At 45.1% G+C, this 19,547-nt stretch overlaps 3 protein-coding genes across 9 annotated transcripts; 1 reads left to right on the forward strand and 2 right to left on the reverse strand.

Moving 5' to 3' along the window:
- Window positions 1-43: 43 nt before the first annotated feature.
- Window positions 44-5,888, reverse strand: LOC100122477 (Meckel syndrome type 1 protein-like). 2 transcript variants are annotated; one of them, XM_008208210.4, is made up of 7 exons: window positions 5,681-5,785; window positions 4,950-5,385; window positions 4,577-4,878; window positions 4,445-4,481; window positions 1,788-2,149; window positions 732-1,187; window positions 44-312 (listed from the first exon to the last, which is right to left on the reverse strand). In XM_008208210.4, exons 1-6 carry the CDS (start codon window positions 5,758-5,760, stop codon window positions 782-784), a joined length of 1,623 nt encoding a protein of 540 aa, XP_008206432.1. In that variant the 5' UTR covers window positions 5,761-5,785; the 3' UTR covers window positions 44-312; window positions 732-781. The 2 variants fall into 2 exon arrangements, with proteins under 2 accessions (XP_008206432.1, XP_001606083.1); XM_001606033.6 differs by lacking the exon at window positions 4,445-4,481 and having other exon boundaries at window positions 4,621-4,878; window positions 5,681-5,888.
- LOC100122487 (rhomboid-related protein 3) lies at window positions 3,588-9,796 on the forward strand. 6 transcript variants are annotated; one of them, XM_032598385.1, is made up of 6 exons: window positions 4,076-4,394; window positions 6,304-6,431; window positions 7,071-7,149; window positions 7,241-7,432; window positions 7,507-7,838; window positions 8,171-9,796. In XM_032598385.1, exons 3-6 carry the CDS (start codon window positions 7,090-7,092, stop codon window positions 8,694-8,696), a joined length of 1,110 nt encoding a protein of 369 aa, XP_032454276.1. In that variant the 5' UTR covers window positions 4,076-4,394; window positions 6,304-6,431; window positions 7,071-7,089; the 3' UTR covers window positions 8,697-9,796. The 6 variants fall into 6 exon arrangements, with proteins under 6 accessions (XP_031783405.1, XP_032454276.1, XP_031783406.1 ...); XM_031927546.2 differs by lacking the exon at window positions 4,076-4,394 and adding an exon at window positions 5,929-6,164; XM_032598386.1 differs by lacking the exon at window positions 4,076-4,394 and adding an exon at window positions 6,135-6,164 and having other exon boundaries at window positions 6,304-6,785.
- LOC100122498 (carboxypeptidase D) lies at window positions 9,785-19,160 on the reverse strand. Its single transcript, XM_032598372.1, has 16 exons — window positions 18,365-19,160; window positions 17,906-18,147; window positions 17,667-17,822; window positions 17,409-17,584; window positions 17,190-17,337; window positions 17,009-17,106; window positions 14,842-15,347; window positions 14,145-14,618; window positions 13,799-14,058; window positions 13,310-13,484; window positions 12,854-13,230; window positions 12,638-12,779; window positions 11,787-12,559; window positions 10,990-11,714; window positions 10,723-10,902; window positions 9,785-10,645 (listed from the first exon to the last, which is right to left on the reverse strand). The coding sequence occupies exons 1-16, from the start codon at window positions 18,803-18,805 to the stop codon at window positions 10,512-10,514; spliced, it is 5,007 nt and encodes a 1,668-aa protein (XP_032454263.1). The 5' UTR covers window positions 18,806-19,160; the 3' UTR covers window positions 9,785-10,511.
- Between the last annotated feature and the right edge of the window lie 387 nt (window positions 19,161-19,547).

A 19,547-nucleotide genomic window follows, 5' to 3' on the forward strand; every position in this document is an offset into this window, starting at 1 on the left:
CTTGGAATATTAAAAAAAAAAAAAAAGAAAGAACAAAAGTGAATTAAATGTATCGCCAGAGCGCTTCTCTTTTTTATTTTCCAAAACTTAGAATTGTATATTACGCAGAGTAAAGTTAAACACACGTGTACCTATTCGATTAAACGAAACATGTTGGCGGGATCGGCTTCGGAAGCACAGATGTCGATCCGTCCCACGAGTAGATAAGGCTGTATAAAGCATGTAGTAATGTCAAGGCACATTCTTTTACTTTCTTTGTTTTCCGTTTCCTGGGGAAAGACACTGTCGTCCCGTCGAAGGCGACGAGTGAAACTGAAACAGAATAAATATAACAACAAAAATCAAGTATAAATACAAAAACGACACGAACGCTATACGAATATTATTCTACGATGAACACTATTAACGACTAATTAAAAATTAAAAATGAAGAAAAAAACAATAGCGAGCGAGCGCATAGCACGCCTACCAGTAAACTGCAGGTGTAGCATACGTACAGGATAATTACTATTATCGAGTGATCAGAACAATTCAATGTAAATTGTTATTTTTGTTGAAATAAAAAATCACCTCCGTTAAAGAGAGGGTCACTTTTGCCTCGACTCACACCTTATACACAACTGCTCTCGTATATAGCGTCATATTGGCAGCCAATCCAAAAGTGATTTTCGACAATGACTGGTGGTGTCTGTTTTTTAAACGAACAATGAAAATGAGTCTTAGCAACGTACTACACCATTAGTGAGCATGCAATCCATCCCTCTCGAATCTTGCATTTTGTCTACGAGCACATGGCTCTCGCCTGGATCATGCGCTCCCTCGCAGCCTTGAATTGGCCGAGCACGTCGTCAACGCTGTTCAACAGCTTGCCAGCGTTCAGTCTTCCAATGCTGTTGGGATCTAAGTCACGCTCACGGGCGAAGTTCTGAGACTGCTGGACGCAGTTGATTCGCAGCTCGACGCTGCCGCTTGGGACGACGCGGAGGTTTGTCTTGTCGAGGCTGGGACCCTCGTGCATTCCTGGTATCGCGCAATACGTGATGTCATCCAACTCGCAGCTGCCTCCCGTGAAGAAGCGACGCAGACTGTCGATTATTCCGCCCGAGGGTCGCCAGGTTTTCAGCTCGTAGGCAAAGTTGCCGGCAGTCGAAGGCAGGGCTAGCGAGCCGTATCCCTCGATTCGATATCTATAACCGTAACATATATTCTATCATTATTTTTATGAAAAAATTACTGCCTGCTAGGAGGAGCAACACCATTCCAAATGTATAATATATATATATATAATATTCTACGATTTGACGAGACGGAGTATAAACAGAGCGAAGAGTTTCATGTTGCAAGACAATGTTTTAAAAACATTGCAATGTCCTCGGGAAATTAAAGATTATACGCGTGGTTACTCATCACTCGATTTCGCGTCTTCTCGGAAAACGGCAGTGGCAAATTGAAGCGGTAATTACGCTGCTCGCTTATTTTCGGATATGCGTTTCTGCAGGCGCATTTCGACTGACCTTTTTCGATGTAGCAAAATTAACGCGTTGCAAGCAATGTTTAAATTCTTTTCGATCCATAGTTTAACAAAAATTATTTTTGAGACGCGAGCTCGAAGGAATGCGCGGCATTACTCATAGATAAAGATAAAACCATTCATTCTTTTTTCTCTTTCTGCGTCAGAGGAACGCTGTAAATTACTCATTTCGAAAATTATTTCGATTCTGCGCTTTTTCGTTTTTTCTTCTGGCTTTTTAAAGAAATATATCGCGCAATTAACATGCGAAAGCCACCTGGTCCAATTGTCGAGCGAAGCCACAGAAATCAGAAGACTCGGCCAGGAGGCGGTTCTCGCTTCTGACTCGTCGATGGCCGCGAGGTCCAGATCCAGCGAAATCTCGGCACAGTAGCCGAAATTCACGCGACCGTCTTTGGCCTTGGATCGCTGCGTTCTGCCGGCGAGTCTCCGACCGGTCGATCTCCAGTGCGTAGGCAGGTCGACGAAGTAACTGACGAAGAGGCCGGCTTCGTCGCGGCCGAAATCCCAAGCCGAGCCGATGTCCAGGTTCAGAAAGAGACGGAGAACCCGAGGCTGCGGTGCCGTTAGTTCGTGGAACAGCTGGGCTTCCTTCAAGCTGCGCATTCTCTGGAGTTCCTGGACAGAAATCATCATATTTTTCAATGCAGGCACATATCGCGCCACTAGAGTTGCGAGTTCCATTTCCCCTGATTGAACACAATGAGTTAGTTTAGAAAGTCGGTGGTATTTAAAATCTTCTGCTGATGGCTTATGACGTCATACTGCCTTTTAAGAGAGCCAAGTCAATTTCGAGGTATCAATGGGCCAAGTTGATTTAAAGTGGATGTAGTTACAGCGCTCGTAGTAAGTAATTTTATTTTCTCGACAAAACTACTCTTTGAGTATGTTAGTGATAATACCCGCGCCACATCGACGTAGTAATTTATGCTCGCGTGCCTTGCAGCGAGCTATATTAACAACGAGGAAATAAGTAATATCATCGATTATTTGCAACGATACGCGAAAATCATTTCCTCCAACTGTACTGTTTATTTATCCTTTACAACGACGCAGATTCCTGCTCAATGGAGGATTTCGAATTTATTGTTCTATGCGCGTTTTAGTAGCGTACTTTGGTCAGTTACGAGTCCTCGACGACATCGAATGTTTCGTGATACCTCAAGTGTTATTGCCGTATACAGTATAGATACGATGGAGCGGATCTTACACCTAATATTGTTACGAGGAATACCACTTGAGCGCGTCTTTGGGTTTTCACGCTATCATCGTCGCGGATCTCGTTAGAAAAAATCTGATCACTCTATCGTCGATTTCGCCAGTAAAAAATCTCATCAAACGAGAAAATAGTCTCACCGCTCCTGATAACATCGAAGCATAATAACGCATTTACAGTATCGGGGCTTATCATACAAATCCGAGATCAAATTGCAATTCTAGATATGGTAAAAATCAACGTCCTTCGGCCATTATCTGTCTACGAGCCAAAATTTTTCCAATGCGTTATCTAAGAAGCGCAGGAACTATATTGTACACCTGCGCGCCGCACAAAAGCGTTTGTTACGAGACCATCTAACTAATGCCTTATCTATTGTATTTACTCGAAAATACGAGTCACGATACGCGCGAGTCATTCGGAGGTGAATCTTCACGGGATTAAACTCGCGTCTGTTGCAACGACTCGCGAGATATCGGGCGCAGATTTGGTATTGGAACAGTAGTATAGAGAGCGTATATAGTAGAATATACGGGAACGAGTTTCTATAAAAATTCCCACTGCAGGGAATGCGCAGACTCCGCGGGCGAAATGTTTTCGATGCCGTTTCTAAAAAACGAGACGGAAGAGTACCAGGACCTTTTACAGATATAAAATAAAAATGCAAAAGGAAGCCGAGAGATGTTTATCGGGGATATAAGAGGCACTTGGCGGGCGTTGATTTATTTCTTCTTTCTCCACATTCCAAAACACGACGGAAAGATCGCACGGCCGAGGTAAAAGTCGAATTCTCCGGCAGAGAAGAATCGCGCAGGATGCATCGAGATACTCAACACCCGGAAAGAGCGCGGTACGCAGTGTGGGTGACTAGAAAGAGCCGGTTGACTAAGCGCTTAAAGCGGAGACGGAAATAGAGGGAAGCCATGAGCAGACTCGCTCGGATTTCGGCTTGATCAGTTGTCTCGCGGCGCGGAACCGGTCATCTTCGCAGCAGCCGCGCGCGAGCTCTCGCTCCTTTTTCTTTCGTTTCTTCCTCCTCCGCGGCGGCTCATCCTCTTATGCGCAATCTGCACTCGGAGCTTCGTCGATCGAGAGAGAGAGAGAGAGAGAGAGAGAGTCTCGGTGCGCGTGTGTACGTGTGACTGGTCTGGTGGTCTGGTGAATTCCAGCGGCGATTGTTTGGCATTCCCGCGGGTAATCGCGCGCCTCAGTGACGCAGGCGCCGCCGTAATACGCGTCGGTATAGGTGAGCGACGAGGCGACGACTGCAGAGAGGCGGCGGATTTCCTCTCCCGTGGTATATAGCGAAATGCGCGCTTAGCAGGGCCGGCCAGTGTCTGCGCTGCGGTGCGCGCGAGTTGTGTGTATTTTTCTTTGGCCGCGGCGGCCGATGCCGCCGATGTGGGAAGTGCGACGAGAGGAGAAGAGAAATGCCCGTCAGCTAGTCGAGCTTCGAGAGCCGCTTGACCCGCTCGCTTCCTTCCTGATACTCTTCGCAGTGACTATTCACTCTGTGCAGTGCATTGGTTTAGTCGATTTCTGCTGATCGGTCGAAGACTGACAGACCTAGGAATTCGTAAGAGCCACGATGAACGTGTCCTACTCGCAGAAGATGATGCGCCAGATCTCCGAGATCTCCTACGTCGGGTGAGTAGAGGCGATAGGCGCATGTTTTGTAAGGGGCGAGTTATTATTACACTAGAATCCGGTTGGAGCGCCGATCGTTTTCTTGCCCTAAAAAACGAGATCACAGCAAAATAACTTGTATCGCCGCTCGGACTTGGGTGCTCGCAGTGCTACTACGCTCTTGAATTTTTAATTTTTTATACCCGATTGGCCGGTAGCGTTGTTGATGAAAACCTGTGCAGTTTACCCTCTTGGAAGCCTCTCGTCGCCGCTGCATTTCCCGGGCAGAAGGCCTGGGGGACACGTGCTCGATCCAGAAGTCGTAGCTCATGCCGATTCCGTCGACGCTGTAGCACTCGTCGCTGCTGAAGTCCGGGCTGACGGTGAGGCTCTTGTGCGAAGAGTCGTAGCTTATCGTGCAGAGGAGAGCCTCGGAGTCGGTCGACTCGGCCGAGGCCTCGTCCTTGGGGGAGAGGTCCACCACGATGTACATATTTTCCTGCTCCTGTGGAAATGCGCAAAACCGTTGCAAACTCGGCTTTTTTACAACTCTGTCAAGCTAGCTGCTCCTCCCACCGTGTAGAGATAGTGATTCTCGCGAATCCTCCGCTCGTCGGGCTTCTCGTCGACGAGCCTCTTGTTGTACCTGTCCGCGAAGGCTTTCCTGTTCTTCAGGGGCGGCGCCGCGAGCTCGTTCCTCAGGGACAAGCTCGACCTGAACTTCCCGGTGAGCAGATCCAGCTCCGGGTAGTAGGCGTCGCCCTGGACGTAGGAGTAGAGCCTCGAGCCCTCATCGGGCTCGGCCGAGTCGACGAGGCGCCGGTGGTACTCCTTCTGCTTCTCCGTGAGGCAGTTGCGCTCTTCTCTGTAGAATTTGGCCTCGTACGGGCCGAAGACCTTCTCCTGCCAAGCGAACTCGTAGCTCTCGGACTCGAGGAAGTTGCCGTCCCGGGTCTCGCCTTCGTTCTCGAACAGCTCGGCCAGCAGGGATTTCTGCTGGACAATTTTCACCCTGCAACGTCGAAGGAGTTTGAAATTTTTGGAAAAAAAAACACGAAGCGTGACTCAGAAATTATTTTTCTCCCACGTATACGCATAAACCGAGAGCAGCCACATGGCCGGCGTTGGACACAGGCTACGGGTAGCGCGCGTGTAAATATTTTTCAAATTTGTGTATAAAACAAGAAAATTTACAGCCCGTTATTCGAGCTCCTGCTAGTTTCCGATATAAATGTGTATAAGCAGCCGAGGGTCAATAATAGATGTTCGTTCTTATGTCGCCCCGAGAAGAAAAAACCAACTCTCACCTAATTTTCAAGTTCTCGATGGGCTGCCTCACCCTATACTTGCCCGAAATCTTGGTCTTTCCCTTCGACGGCTCCAGCATCTTCGCGACGTTACGATCGAAACAGCCGAACCAACGAAAATCTATAAGGAGAATCGGGATTACTCATGATTCCGATGAGCTGTTGGCGCTATTATCCTCTGGCTGCACTGTGTCGCGCTATACGAAACGAGGCTTTGTTTATCTCTTCGCGGCGCGGTTGCGCGTTGCCCGGCAACCGCCGCACTGCGCGCATACAATGCACTTGTGTCGTGTATGTACTATTGTACTTTCTCTGCTTCGGCTTCTCGTCGTAACCGTCCTCAATACAGCTCACTTCGAGCCTCTACTGTACATATATAAGTATATAAGCACTACGAGAAAGCCTCGAGATCGACGCAAATCCGAGCCAAGATAAATCCTCTCGATCCGTCGTCCTTCGTGCGTGCTTGAACTGACTGACAGAGGTGCGTATACTTATACATGAGAGAGAGAGAGAGAGAGAGAGAGAGAGAGAGAGAGAGAGAGGGAGAGAGAAACAAGGACGGAGCTACGCTATGATGCTGCAGGACGACGCGTCGTGTTGATACTCATAACCTTCCGCAGTAAGCCAGCTGGAGGATGTAGCGCCGCCTTTTCTACTCTTCCGGGATCGACTTTCGTATACACCGCTGATAACGCTGGGGGTACAAAGGACTCGTGTATAAATATCCTGATACACATAAGTAACTAAGGTGAGTGCAACGCTCGGTCTTAACCTGTTGCCGCGTTTTTTCTCTTCTCTCTGCAGCTCTCTCCTGTGCGCGTGCCCCGCGCACGAGTTTAATAATAACGGTACAGTCACACCTTTGCCACGTTCGCGATACAACGGGCTCCATAGATGTGTGTATTTCTTCTGGCTGAGTAATCGGCGGCGGCGGTGCCGGCTATCGATAACAATTGATATAGACGTCGCCTGCAATTGGGTTCGGCTCGTTCAGTCGTGCGAGATACTCTCACCTGCTCGCCTCTGTCTCTGGCTCTGGCTCTATTTCTGAGAGAAAATTACCGTTTTTCATCTACCAACTCTGAACCTGGGAATTTTCGAGGTACATACAATTGTCCAGCTGGTGCATTGATTTTTTGGCAATTAAAAGCGACTTTTCCTTAGTTTGCTAAGCGGCCATGAAAGACTTGTAAATCGTAAACCTTTTAGAAGATTGCTATTGTCTGTTGAAAGCTGTTATTATTGTGTTTACGAAAACCAGGTTCACAGCAGAAATAATTGTCTGAAGCTCGAGAAGCCATTGTTAGGCCAAAGCTAAATACTGTGAATCATGTTGGTGTTTTTGTGTAGAATTTAAGTAGTTCATCTTTTCTTTTTTCTTTTCCAGGAGTTTCAAATTAATCAGAATGGCCACAGGACGTGACGGTGAGGCAGCAATAACGATACCATTGCAGTACAATGACGCTGTAAGTAATCGTATACTCTCTTTATTATTTTCAGCACATTGCATAACGAGTGCTGCAAGCCAAGTAACATCAATGTTCACGTTTGTTCTAGCATTGGAAAGCCATTTTTGAGAAGTATGACTCAGATGGTGATGGCAAAATTTCATACCATGAGTTGAAGGCAATGATACGAGGTTCATCTTCCTATACAAATGATATTCCAAGCCGTGTAGTCCGGATGATCATGCACAAAGCTGATTTAGATGACTCAGGCTATCTGGAATATCCAGAGTTTATTGCAATGGTGAGATTTATTTACAGCTCCATTTCTGCTCTACATTTGTTTACGATTTTCTAAATGGTTTTTGATTGCTACAGATTCACAGAAAAGACATGCAAGGTGTGTTTGGACATTTTGTGCAACGATATGTACACTCAATGGTACCATGCCGTCCATGTGCCACTGCATCATTGCAGATGACAAGATCCGGTGATTTTCCTGATGGTCTCTACGAAGAAGAATACAGCTGTAACCCTCCAGCACTTGCCATGATAATAATTTCTGTACTAGAAATTATACTCTTTTTGTATGACACAATCGCTCACAATGCGGTGGCAGTTGAAGGACCTATGGCAACGCTCTTCATTTACAATCCTCAGAAAAGATATCAGGCCTGGAGGTATCTTACATACATGTTTGTACATGTTGGGTAAGTACTTTCTTCACTCCTATCCCTCATTTAGAGAACATTTCATGGATTCCATTTATGTGAAAATAGATGTGACATCATTCAGAAAAATTTTGTTCGACTAATTAAAATGATATGTACGGTATAGATTACTAGATTGAACAGTTTTATCTCATTTTATCTCAGTGACCAATTACACTTACCTGGCCCAAGCTAGTTCAAGCACTTGATTGATCAAAGAGATACAGTTTTGTACAAAAAATAGCTCTAATGAAAATTATCAAGGAATGTCCCAATGCCAATAATTTTTCAAAATTACAGCTTTTAAAGTTAAAAATATTTTTTTCCCGCAGTACTTTTCACTTAGTCGTGAACTTGCTGGTGCAAATAATGCTGGGAATTCCACTGGAAATGGTGCACAAGTGGTGGCGAGTTCTGATTATCTACTTTGCTGGAGTGGTAGCCGGTTCCCTGGGTACATCCGTCTCCGATCCTGCCGTATATCTGGCCGGCGCATCCGGTGGCGTCTACGCTCTCATAACTGCGCATGTAGCGACCATCGTTATGAACTGGTCACAAATGGAATTCGCAGTGCTACAGCTGCTGGTATTCCTCGTTGTAACATCGGTCGACGTGGGCCAGGCCATTTACACGCGCTATGTTCTTGAAACGACAAATCAGATCGGCTACGTTGCTCACCTCGCAGGTGCCATAGCCGGCCTCCTCGTCGGTATCAATATCCTGCGCAATCTTGAGGTACAGACGTGGGAAAAGGTTGTCTGGTGGGCCAGCTTCGTCACCTACACTGCACTTATGGCTGCCGCGATCCTCTGGAACATCCTTTATCCTTCGTACTTTCCGCCGCCGGTGTACAACTAATTAGAGGCGCGATGTACTTTCTATTTTTGTACGAGCCGAGTAGACGCGCGAGCGTGCTGATTCACACGATACGCACACTTTAGTACAAAGGAAAAAATTAATACCGGGAGAATTTGCCAGGAGACCTTTGTCATATCCTTGAAAGCTTTGTAATTGCGTCGTTTGCTTTCTTTAAATAAGTGATCTTATTGTTTTTAAGGCTATTATTGTCTGTAACTTTTGTTTATTTTTTTCAATGAATTCTACAGTGCGCTATTTTTTTAACGTAAATTTTAAATATGCGTGATATTCATTTTTATATATATATAAAGTTACTTAAACAACATATGATTTTGGAGTTACGAGAGAAACGCACAAAACGTAAGCCCGAGCTTATTTGTTTTAATCGTATTTATGCAACGAATTTTCATTTTTTAATTTTGAGTGCCAATCATTTTTATTTACGCGAGGCAAACCATCAATTTGAAGTGCCTTTAGTATGATTTATTTTGTAAATACTGTACTCTATCTATTAGACTTGAAATTATTAACGAGCGTGATTTCTAAAAATAAGTACACGCTAGAAGCCGTAATAGTACAGTTCATAAATATTGCAACAATACGTAATAGAATCATGACAACTCAATATTTGAAGGCCGTGCAGTATTCATGGTAAAAATCTGAAAATTTTCAAGCTTGTAATTCACAGCTCATAACTGACGCTCGTGACTTTCCCTGTGAGTTAACTTAAAAGTAAATTTTGATGTGTGAATGCAGATATAGTATTATCTATATTTCATAATAAATTGCGTGGTGCACATGACCAAAAAAATTTTCAGCTATGTACATGATATAGTATTACATACTTAAAAGCTCAAAACAAGAGAATTAAAGATAAGCTTAGCTCTTAAGTTTTTATATAAGAAATATATGTTCCACATTGTATTATTGCATTTTGAGAATACTGTCAAGTTCAGTGCAGTGCCTTTTACTGTACTAGCGACTACAAAATTAAATACTTTTTTAAGAATAAGAAAAAGTATTTATATTTTTTTGTATATTTTGTACAATTATTTATAAAACGTGAGCGAATAAACACAAAAGCCAAGTTATTTTTATAACAATAGTTCTTTATTTTCCCATGAAATACTCTTTTCGATTGCTGTCGCAGGTGCATCGCGACGAATAATACGTATAGTAAAATTACATAATTACAAATACATTACAAAGTATTACAAGTATTTCATGCATCACAGTCTCGTTAGTTGGAAGTACCCTTTTTGTTTTAAAATCGAGTCTAAAAATATGTAAAGTTCTTTCTAAAATACTACGTAATATCTTGGAACGCCAGCAAATGTAAAATTTGAATTCGTAACATTGTATGATAGGTATAAAATGTGTAAATTCATAATAGTTAAAATATCTAATTATGAAACAGTATAAAATCTATATAATTGGTTCCAACTAGTTCATTATAAGATTACACGACGTAAGTACATACATTGGTCTATAATTTAAGAAAGCCTATACATATAATGTAATAGAATAAAACTTCAAATAATTCATTCATCATTGAAGAAATATAAAGTTTTTTAATATTTACAGATAAAAGTTTTAGTATTAATTTCAGCTTTCTTAAATTACGTTAGTGGTAAGCATTTTCTTTATCTCACTCAATCCCTTGTTATATACATAAATGACTTATAAATATAGACGTATCAGCCAATCAGTCAGAATGAAGAAGTCGTGCAATATATGCTAGACTTACAGTCTATACGTTTTCAGTGGACATTTTGTAGAAAACTCGATTTGTTAAAAAAAAAAATTACGAACAAATTATTCAAGGTTTTTTCCTTGCCAATCTCTGTCGGGTCTTATAAATTCTAAATCACTGGCTTCATCAGAACTGGAATTTTCGTCATCGTCGAAATATGGTTTTGCTGTGACATCGACTAAATCTTCTTTGTAATCTGAATATTAATTTAAAAGTAAGTATTGGATTCATTTTCCTGTAGCTTTATAATGAACTATGAATATTAAGATGTACCTTTAACGAGTGGACGTTTGAAAATTTCGACCTCCTTTTCATCGTCATCAAAGAAGGAATTACCGTCTTTCAGTAAGCTGAATGCATAAGGCCTCTTGCTGTCGGTGTCATCGCCGTGGCTCGATTTACATTTGGCGATGACAAAAACACATAAAGCTACTATAGTAATGAGTACTGCACCTATTTAGCAAGAATACAAAAAAAAATAATTTACAACAAATGAAAACCCAGTAGTCATGAAGGGCTTCAAATTTTATACAAACTCACCAGACATTATAACAAACATGATCCGAGGCATACCGAAGATAGTCTCATCCCGATGCAATTTGAACATGAGCATTGTCAAACCCTCCTCGTTGGTAACGTTGACAGCCTTTGATAGTTTATAGTAACCTGGTGCTTTCACACTCAGCAAATGAGTTCCAATTGGCAGCAGAAGCTGATATGCTCCATTTTCATTGCTTTCAACTTGATGAATTGATTTATCGTGCATCACGACAGCATCCGAAATCGGTTCGTCGCTCTCGCTTACTACATACCCAGTCACACCTCCGGTTACCTTATTCAGTACACTCAGCAAGCTTTTCTTATTACTCTCCCACGCGACATTGTCATCGTCACTGCTACAGCAAGTCATGTATACATCTATTGGCAGGGTATTAGTATGTAGGTACAGATAATCCAAGAAGTAGTCGGATCTGCCACCTCGCACCGCAACTCCGGCATGGGAGGTTCCACTTTTCTCAATAATGGCCTTGCTGTCGCATCTAGAGTTTACTAAGCTCATGACTGGATGATTTAGGGCATACGTCTCGGCGAGTTGTTGCAAAATTCTGTTGTCCTCCGTGAGATAGGGTTTGTAGGGATGTTTGCCAAGTCCTGCTTTACCGAATGGTATTTCCACGTGCAACGATCCGCTGTTCAAATTTATTGTGATAATCGGTTTAAGCTTCTTGAACCAGTCGACGATCAACTTGGAATTCTCGTGGTAACTGTAAATGCATTTTTAATCATTATTAAACTGATTGTAAGTAGTTTGGATATTCCATAAAATAAATACTTACTCAATTTTGCCATATTCCAGGGGGAATGGAAGGGGGTTCTCATCAATAAAAGCACATGTGTCCTTTTTCTCGGAATCCGGGTTCAGGTCCGGTGCAATGAAGATGGAATAATTTCTTACGTAATTCGTCAGCTGCGTATCGATATTGTAACTTGCCAAAATATAGTTAGCTAGATGTAAAAGAACTTTAGAAGTGGCAGGTGATCCCTGGCCCAATCCTGCTGAAAATACTATGGACGGACGGCCGGATTTGTGACCATGATCGTCTTCGGGATGAATCTCGAGCGCTATAACTTTGCGTTTTTTCGTCGTGACGCCGATTTCGTGCAGAGTAGAGATCTTGGTAAACTTTCGATTAAAATCATCGAGGACCTGATTGATTTTACTCGACTTTTCTTCAGCATCCGGGGATTTAGCAGGAACGTAATTTGGATCGGTCGGAGTCAAGACAACTTCCATTGTCGTGATCTCGTCGTCGTGCACCGATATCATCAAGGTCTCGTCGTTGTAACCTTCGCAACTGAATACTGCATTATATATACCAGGAGGTAGTATTGTTTTGAAATAAGCCATGTTCTTGGAGACGCCGTACACGGCTGAATCGATTCGAACTTTGGCGCTCCGGAGAGGATTTCTCTTGGGGTCCAACACGGTCACGCGAACGCCGGTCGAAAGACGCTTAACCAAATCCCTGAGTGGTAACAACGTGTCTCTCCAAATCGTCGGGACGGCTTTTGGCTCAGGGTATTTACAGCACGACAGAGATAAACTTAACTAAAACGTAATAAGAGCGTGCCTGAGGTTGTTTGTATTTGTAGCAAAATTAGCATCGCAATTCAAATGCCGACTTACCACTGGTATTTCATATTGCTGGTTTATGTAATTCTGCACTTTCTTAATATCATCGCTTTGAGTGTCGCATTTATCGGTATGTATAGATCTCTCGAAGTCTTCGACAAAACTCTTTAAGAAGTCGATCTTGCTCAACGAATAACTGAAAAGCAAGAAATGAAGGAATCGTACAAGTCGTGCTAGTTTTTCATTTTTTGCCGAATTTCATCATTCTACCTAGCTGCAACTCCATTACCACCGCCGAACAGTACAAGCGCATCAAATCCTTCGGTTTCCAGCATTTGTTCCAGCGCATTCGTAACGAGGTCCAATCGAGGACGCTTATCCTTTTGCGACGAGTACAATGTTTTGCCCACCTCGTCGCTCATCGAGGCATTGCAACTGTAGGACAACTTGTCGAAGCTGGGATCGACTCCGGGAATGAAGTGCAGCACGACTCTGTCGAGCAGTCTGTCGATGAACGGATATCTCTCCTTGTTGCCCATGAGGACGTGACGCGCGAAGCGCAGAGAAATTTCTCTGCCTATCGGCTGCGACGCGAAGATTCCTCCGATGAAAGCAACGTGGATCTTGCTCTCCTCGCTGTCTCCCAGCTGCATTTACGCGCAGTTAACGTTCGATGACAAGGAAGCAATCGTTTTTAAAAGCAACAGTGTTTTAAAAGAAACTTACGTTGTGAGTAATCTTGAAGGAGTGTATGGCCGCGCTAATCGGCGAATCGTCGGCCTTGAATTCCGCGACGTCCGGCCTGTCCAGCTCGAGCTGTTTGAAGCTCTCGCTGAGCTCGCTATTCCGGAGGTAGCCGTCCTTCAGATTTGCTCTCAAATCGTAATCGTTCACGTGGACCCTGAAACGTTATATAAACGTCGTATAAATTGACGTTACAAATTGACGACGGCCGACAGATTTGAATGCTGCGCGCGGTCGTGGAGGCAATTTGCTTTCCATTGGAAGGACAATACGGACAATACGGACAATACGGATATCACGTGCGCACTGGTATATATAATTTAAGAGTTAGTAGGAGTTGGCAGCTTGTGCCTGCAAACTGATCATCTAATTCTCCTAATCTGTGTTTACCTTGAAATACTTATATCCCCAGCATCGTTGAACGCGCGCATTTAGGATTCTCTATATCTATTTGGAATTTGTCCAGCTTACCAAGTGAACGGTTGGTCGCGTATGAGCGTGAAGTCGAGCTTCGCCTGGCCCCCGTCTCGCGGCACCACGACGGTCTGCGTCAAGTACTCGTAGTTGGGCGCGGTGACCGTGACATTGTATCTGCCGGGCGGCAGGAGACGCCAGTAGTCGCCCTCGGTGCTGGTGTAGATCGCGTGATGCCGGCCCTCGATATCGACCTTCGCGTGGGCTACGGGGCTGCCGATCGAGGACGTCACCACACCGTGGACGCCGCGCCTCGACTGTCGACGTTGGGAGAAGAAAAAGTCGGTTAAAGCTCCGTAGAAAGTGAAAAGTCAGCTCTATATATAGGGGAGTCCTCTCTCACCGCCTCGATGAACTGCAGCAGCGGCTCCCGGTTGTCCCGCCAGTAGTCCTCCAACTCCGTGGCGTTGGGGAACTTGTTGCAGCCGAGCTCGAGGGTGATCTCGAAGGCGTTGCTGCGGACGTAGTTGTAGTCCTGCATGCCCCCGGTGACGGGGTACCAGGCGGCGCCGTTGGTGATGCCCCGGGGGAAGGTCTCGGAGAGGAGGCCGTACTGCTGGCCGGGCGGCGCCGGACAGGGCTTGCCCAGGTGCATCGTCGGGTGAGCGTTGGAGTAGAGGAGGGAGAGCATGCGGAAGACGTCGTCGTCGGGGCTGGGGTTCGGACGGGGGTAGATGTTGCCCACCGCGGCTGAGTTGTCGTCGTAGGGGTAGTTGGCCACGAGGGCGCCGCCGTGCAGGTTCGCCGACAGAACGAAGGGGATCTTGGCGATCCAGTCCATCACGGCCTTCGTCTCGGGTTCTTGCACCAAGTTCTCCTGTAATTCGTTCGTAGTATACAATAGATTGTAGGAATAGAGAGCGGAATCGGGGCTATCATCAACTATCTGAATTGACGGCAATGAAAAGCAATGACGACGCGAGGAAAGGCCGTCCGCCGCTCTCGCCCCATCCGCAGGATCCGCGGACTCGCGGCGCGTTAACTCTCGACAAGTGACTAATGGCTTATATGGGGGGGGGGGGGGGGCGGTGCATGCTCACCTCGTTCTGCACGTACTTGTCCGGGAAATTTCTGTTGAGGTCCAAGTCGTGAGCGTTGTTTCGGCCCTTGATTCCCTGGTAGTCGCCGACGGTCGAGTTCTCGTAGCCGTCGGGGTTCATGCTGGGCAGGATGTGCAGCCGCACGCCCTCGAGGATCCGCGTGACCCTCTCGTCCACCTGGTAGTTCTCGCAGAGGTACCTGGCCAGCAGGAGCAGCAGCTCCCTGCCGACGACCTCGTTGCCGTGCATGTTACCGACGTACTTCATCTCCGGCTTGTTGGGCTCGTGCTTGCCGGGCTTGCTCGTCATCTCGAGCACGTAGAGCTGCCGACCCTGCACCGACTCGCCGATGCTGTAGAGCCTCGTGATTTCCGGGTAGCTCGCGTGCAGCTCCCGCAGGTACTTCTCCAGCTGCAGGTAGTTGTGGTGCCGGAACCTCGGCCGACTGAGGAACCCGTTCCGGTCACTCGCGCGCACCTGCTTCTCCACTACCTCGCTGGCCGAGCCTGGAACGGATTTTTCTCTTTTGCTGGCTCTTTACGCAACGGGTACGCGCGCACTTGCGAATGCCGCTGACTGGGCGGCCCGGTTCAATTGTGACACGAGCCGGCGCGGAAAAGAGGGTCGCCGACTATTTCGGGACGTGCCGGGACTGGATTACGATTGCGCGGACAAGCCAGAATCAGACGAATAAACACAAGGTACGGAGAGAACAAATCAAACCTCAAATTATTCGTAATGCGCTGTCATTACGGATACTTATAAGAAGAGGAGTGTAAGGAAAGGCGTATTGTGGTCGCTGCGTTGAATAAAACACTCAATTGACAGCAAATATAATTCTTTATTTCGATATTACACTATACATTACACAATTTTTACTTTCCGTGAATTCATACATCGGTGTACATATCATTGAACAAAAGAAATATTCGCTTGCTTTTTGTTTGTTTTTTTTTTTTTTTTTGTGGAAATAAAGATTCGTTACAACGAGTGTTGAAATAATAATAAATAAAAGGTAAAAAAAAGAGGTATAAAAAAGAAAAGCTATCGGGTGCTCACTAGAGAGATTGATCGATTCTTCGTTTAAAACGATTTATAGTATACTGAAATTTAATAATCATATGCAACAGTCGATAGATCTTTGATTATGGAAAAATAATTAAACTGACCTTAGATATCTGTAAACTTATACGCGTTCTACAATTGCACAATTTCGTCAGGTTTCAGAAATGCTTTACATCACCTTTTGACTGACCTTATAGTTTTGTTTGTTTTTTTTTTTTTTTTTTTGCTACAATAACCGTCGTTTTTTAATAATAATTAGTAAATAACTAGCTCTTTAAAATCTGTAAATCTAACCATCTAAAAATAGGCGTAATTTCCAAAAGTTTTACATAAAATCAGTTCAAGTGGAAAGATTTGTTAGTATGCAATAAAGCCTCAAGCCAAGAAAATAACGCGTTCTTTTGCTTCGCATCCTATAACAATTTTCAGTTATATTTTTATATATATATATATATTTGCGTATATATCGATTTACCGATACTCCCCGATGTGTCAATAGACTCCTCATACTTATACAACTTTCGCGCTATTGCAGCGATAAAATTCTAAAACCCATAATTTTACTTGTTTTTGTTATTACGTGAAAAACAGCCTCACGACTGATTAGCTTCTCTATACCTTGTGTTTACACTATACGTATCTTTTGATCTCATTTAATAAGTCTCGAAAATTAGGAAAATTCGTTTGGTTATAATCGCATAAATAAAACGCCTTAACAGTATCTAAAATAAGGTATCCTTGGGTACATTAATACGAGCGTAAAGTAGACAAACGTTGAGATTTACGTTTACGCGAGTCATGGCTGATGCAAATAAATATGTAAATTAAATAATATTCTAATTAAAATATAGTCCATCGACTAGTATTTTACTGCTTTCAAAGGCAATTTAAGAGAGAGGTGAAATGAATGCCGTAGATGTTCAGACTTAAATGCATAAAATAGGAAGAATGTGGCAGAGTTGTTTACTAAAATAAAAGTATTTTGTTCTTCGAGATTTTTTCCGCCATTACTTCTCATCGTACACCGAAGAGATCAGTCTCTGGACTGGCGAAAAGCGGTTCAAAAATGGCGACACTTCGTAATAATAATTTTCAAAATTACCTTGCTGTTCTCGGAATGGTAGTTTCTTTAAGACAAAATTTACTACTTCAGCATTGCCTTTTTTCACAGTCACTCTTTGCGGTTCACTTGGAGCATAGCTAAGAAAAAATTGCAATAGAAAAACGTTAGTATCTAGTCTGATTCATCATTTCTTGGAATATTCATTTTAATCGAAACCTACCCCCATGCTGCAGCATAGACTGTGTAAGTTCCAGGCAAAAGAAGGCGCCAGTACTCTCCGCGATTTGTGCTTGTTATATTCTTAGCAATTCCAACGACTACAACATTTGCATCTTGGATGGGCTGACCAGCCTCGTCAGTTACGAGACCTAAACAGTTATTTGTTGCATTAATCTCAGCATTTCAAATGGCAATGATCGTTTGTTTTTTGTCTATGCACCTTTGATTCCAATGTGAGCTTGTTCCAAATACCTAAGAAGAGATTCCTTGTTATTGTGCCAATAAACTGGAAGTACCGAGGCAAATGGATATTTGCAACAACTCAGCTCAAAGGTCACCTCGAATGCATTGGAGCGGGCATAGTTGAAGTCCTGCATGCCTCCTGTCACTTTGTACCTAAAACAAAAAAAGTATGCATGAGTCTTTTTCTCTCATTAGTGAAACTGAATCATGGAGTAAATAAGGAAACTATGATTACCAGTGAGCTCCATTAGTGACGCCACCACTGAATGTTTCGGATGGGCAGGTGTTGCCAGCTCGCATGGTTGGGTTGTTGTCCGCGTAAACATGGGCAAGGTGTTTGAAAAGTCTGTCATCCGGGGATTTGCTCTCTTCGCAGCAGTCGTGGGCAATTCTAGAAAATAATCAATCGACAGTTTAAGAAATGTACGCCAAAAACAGCATTATCAGTTGAGTCTTGATAGCAGGGGGAATTACCCAGAATCAAAGGGATAGCTTGCCACAACAGCTCCTCCATGGAAGTTGGCAGAGAGCACAAAGGGCTGGGTGACAATCCAGGTCATCATAGCCACGGTCTCGCTCTGCCTTCCAGCAATCAATTTGCCACCCTTGACGTGATTAACTCTCGGATCGAACTGATCCGGGAAATTCCTGTTGAGATCCACATGATTGGCGTTCTCGCGGCCGATGTAGTTCTCCAGCGAATTGCACATGCCCTCCTGCAAAGAAGAACGATGGAAAAATCCGTGAACATCTGTTGTGCCTCGCGTCAGCAGGGCGGCATCGGCAATCGCTGCCGCGCGCTGTACCGACGTATATAAGTATAGTCACGTGAATCATCGCGATTCGCGCAGAAAAAGCAGCCAACATAAGTTTGCGCGGAGGCGATCACGGAAAACTTTCACCGCGGAAAAACCGAGAGCAGTTGACGCTTACCCTGGACTTCTCGAAGCCATCTGGATTGAGCGAGGGCATGATGAAGATGTCGGTGTTGTTGACGAGCCTGGTGACTCGGGGGTCCTTGCCGTAGTTGTAGAGCAGGTACTTGGCGAGGAAGATCATGAGCTCTCGGCCGACGGGCTCGTCGCCGTGCATGTTCGCCACGTACTTGACCATGGGCTCGCCGAGATTGCGTTCCTGGACATTTTCGCTGATCTCGAGGTAGACGAGGTCGCGGCCCTCGACGGACTTGCCGATGGAGTGAACCCGCGCCAGGTTGGGGAACTGCAGCGACAGGTTGCGGAAGAGCTCCTTCAGCTCCTCGTAGTGCGTGTAGTGCGGCACGACGAACTCCTCGTTGGCGCTCGGGGTCGAGCGCAGCGAGTACGCGCTGCAGGTCGCGAGCACGCAGAGCAACGATGCCGCGAGCAGACCCATGTTGTCTCCTGTTACAGTTATACCTTGCTATCCGACCGATGGCCAACTTCTGCTGCTGTTATTGTTGTTTTCGCGTCTACTTGGAATCAAGAGAGAGAGTGAGAGTGAGAGAGAGAGAGAGAGAGACTGCCTTGCGGAGATTCAGTGCAGCCGCATCCTACAAGTAGTCGTCGTCGAATCTCGCTACGTTCCTGCTGCCGTCGTGGCTTGTGTGGGAGCAGGCGCGACGACGACTAACAGTACACTCCGTGACTCCGCGCGCTGCTCCTTTTTTCCTATATATCGGTGATGACGTCTGCATGTGCAGAGAGCGCTGCAGGCAACTCGCGCGCTGCGGATATGGGTGGGAGAGACCGCCGGAGTAGGTACAGGCCTACAGGGGGGAGAGGCTAACCTAACATTTGCCCAATCCCCCCTCCTCGGGGTCTTTATTGTTGATTGACGTCACGAGCTTGGCGCGCACCCACGCGCCGCAGATATGTCCCGACCTGTCGCGGTACATTGATTTTTCGCGCACGCACTTTCTCTCTGGCCGAGGGAAATACGCTTCGCTCGTCGGGTTCGTTATTATTGCCGCTTCCTCCCTCGCTGCGCGGCATAACTTATTCCGAGAGCCGAAGGTCGTTATTTTAGCTGTTTCAGCCTGTCTGCGTTACTGTGTGTCACAGTCGATAACAGAGACGAGAAAGAGAGAGATCAGGCCTATCTCTTTAGAAAAAAAACCAATGCGACATAAACAACG

The sequence above is a fragment of the Nasonia vitripennis genome, chromosome 3 (assembly GCF_009193385.2).
Source record: "Nasonia vitripennis strain AsymCx chromosome 3, Nvit_psr_1.1, whole genome shotgun sequence".
NCBI classification, from domain to species: domain Eukaryota; kingdom Metazoa; phylum Arthropoda; class Insecta; order Hymenoptera; family Pteromalidae; genus Nasonia; species Nasonia vitripennis.

Excerpts from the sequence above, each read along its gene's own strand:
- LOC100122487 (XM_031927545.2), top strand. The coding sequence starts at position 4,336 with ATGAACGTGTCCTACTCGCAGAAGATGATGCGCCAGATCTCCGAGATC. Across the intron at positions 4,395-7,070 it reads TCCGAGATCTCCTACGTCGG|GAGTTTCAAATTAATCAGAA; the intron begins GTGAGTAGAGGC and ends TTTCTTTTCCAG. Across the intron at positions 7,150-7,240 it reads CATTGCAGTACAATGACGCT|CATTGGAAAGCCATTTTTGA; the intron begins GTAAGTAATCGT and ends CGTTTGTTCTAG.
- LOC100122477 (XM_008208210.4), bottom strand. The coding sequence starts at position 5,760 with ATGCTGGAGCCGTCGAAGGGAAAGACCAAGATTTCGGGCAAGTATAGG. Across the intron at positions 5,386-5,680 it reads ATCGAGAACTTGAAAATTAG|GGTGAAAATTGTCCAGCAGA; the intron begins GTGAGAGTTGGT and ends TCGACGTTGCAG. Across the intron at positions 2,150-4,444 it reads CGCTCCAACCGGATTCTAGT|GAACTCCAGAGAATGCGCAG; the intron begins GTAATAATAACT and ends ATTTCTGTCCAG.
- LOC100122498 (XM_032598372.1), bottom strand. The coding sequence starts at position 18,805 with ATGGGTCTGCTCGCGGCATCGTTGCTCTGCGTGCTCGCGACCTGCAGC. Across the intron at positions 17,107-17,189 it reads GTCTATGCTGCAGCATGGGG|CTATGCTCCAAGTGAACCGC; the intron begins GTAGGTTTCGAT and ends ATTTTTTCTTAG. Across the intron at positions 10,646-10,722 it reads CAAACGTCCACTCGTTAAAG|ATTACAAAGAAGATTTAGTC; the intron begins GTACATCTTAAT and ends ATTAATATTCAG.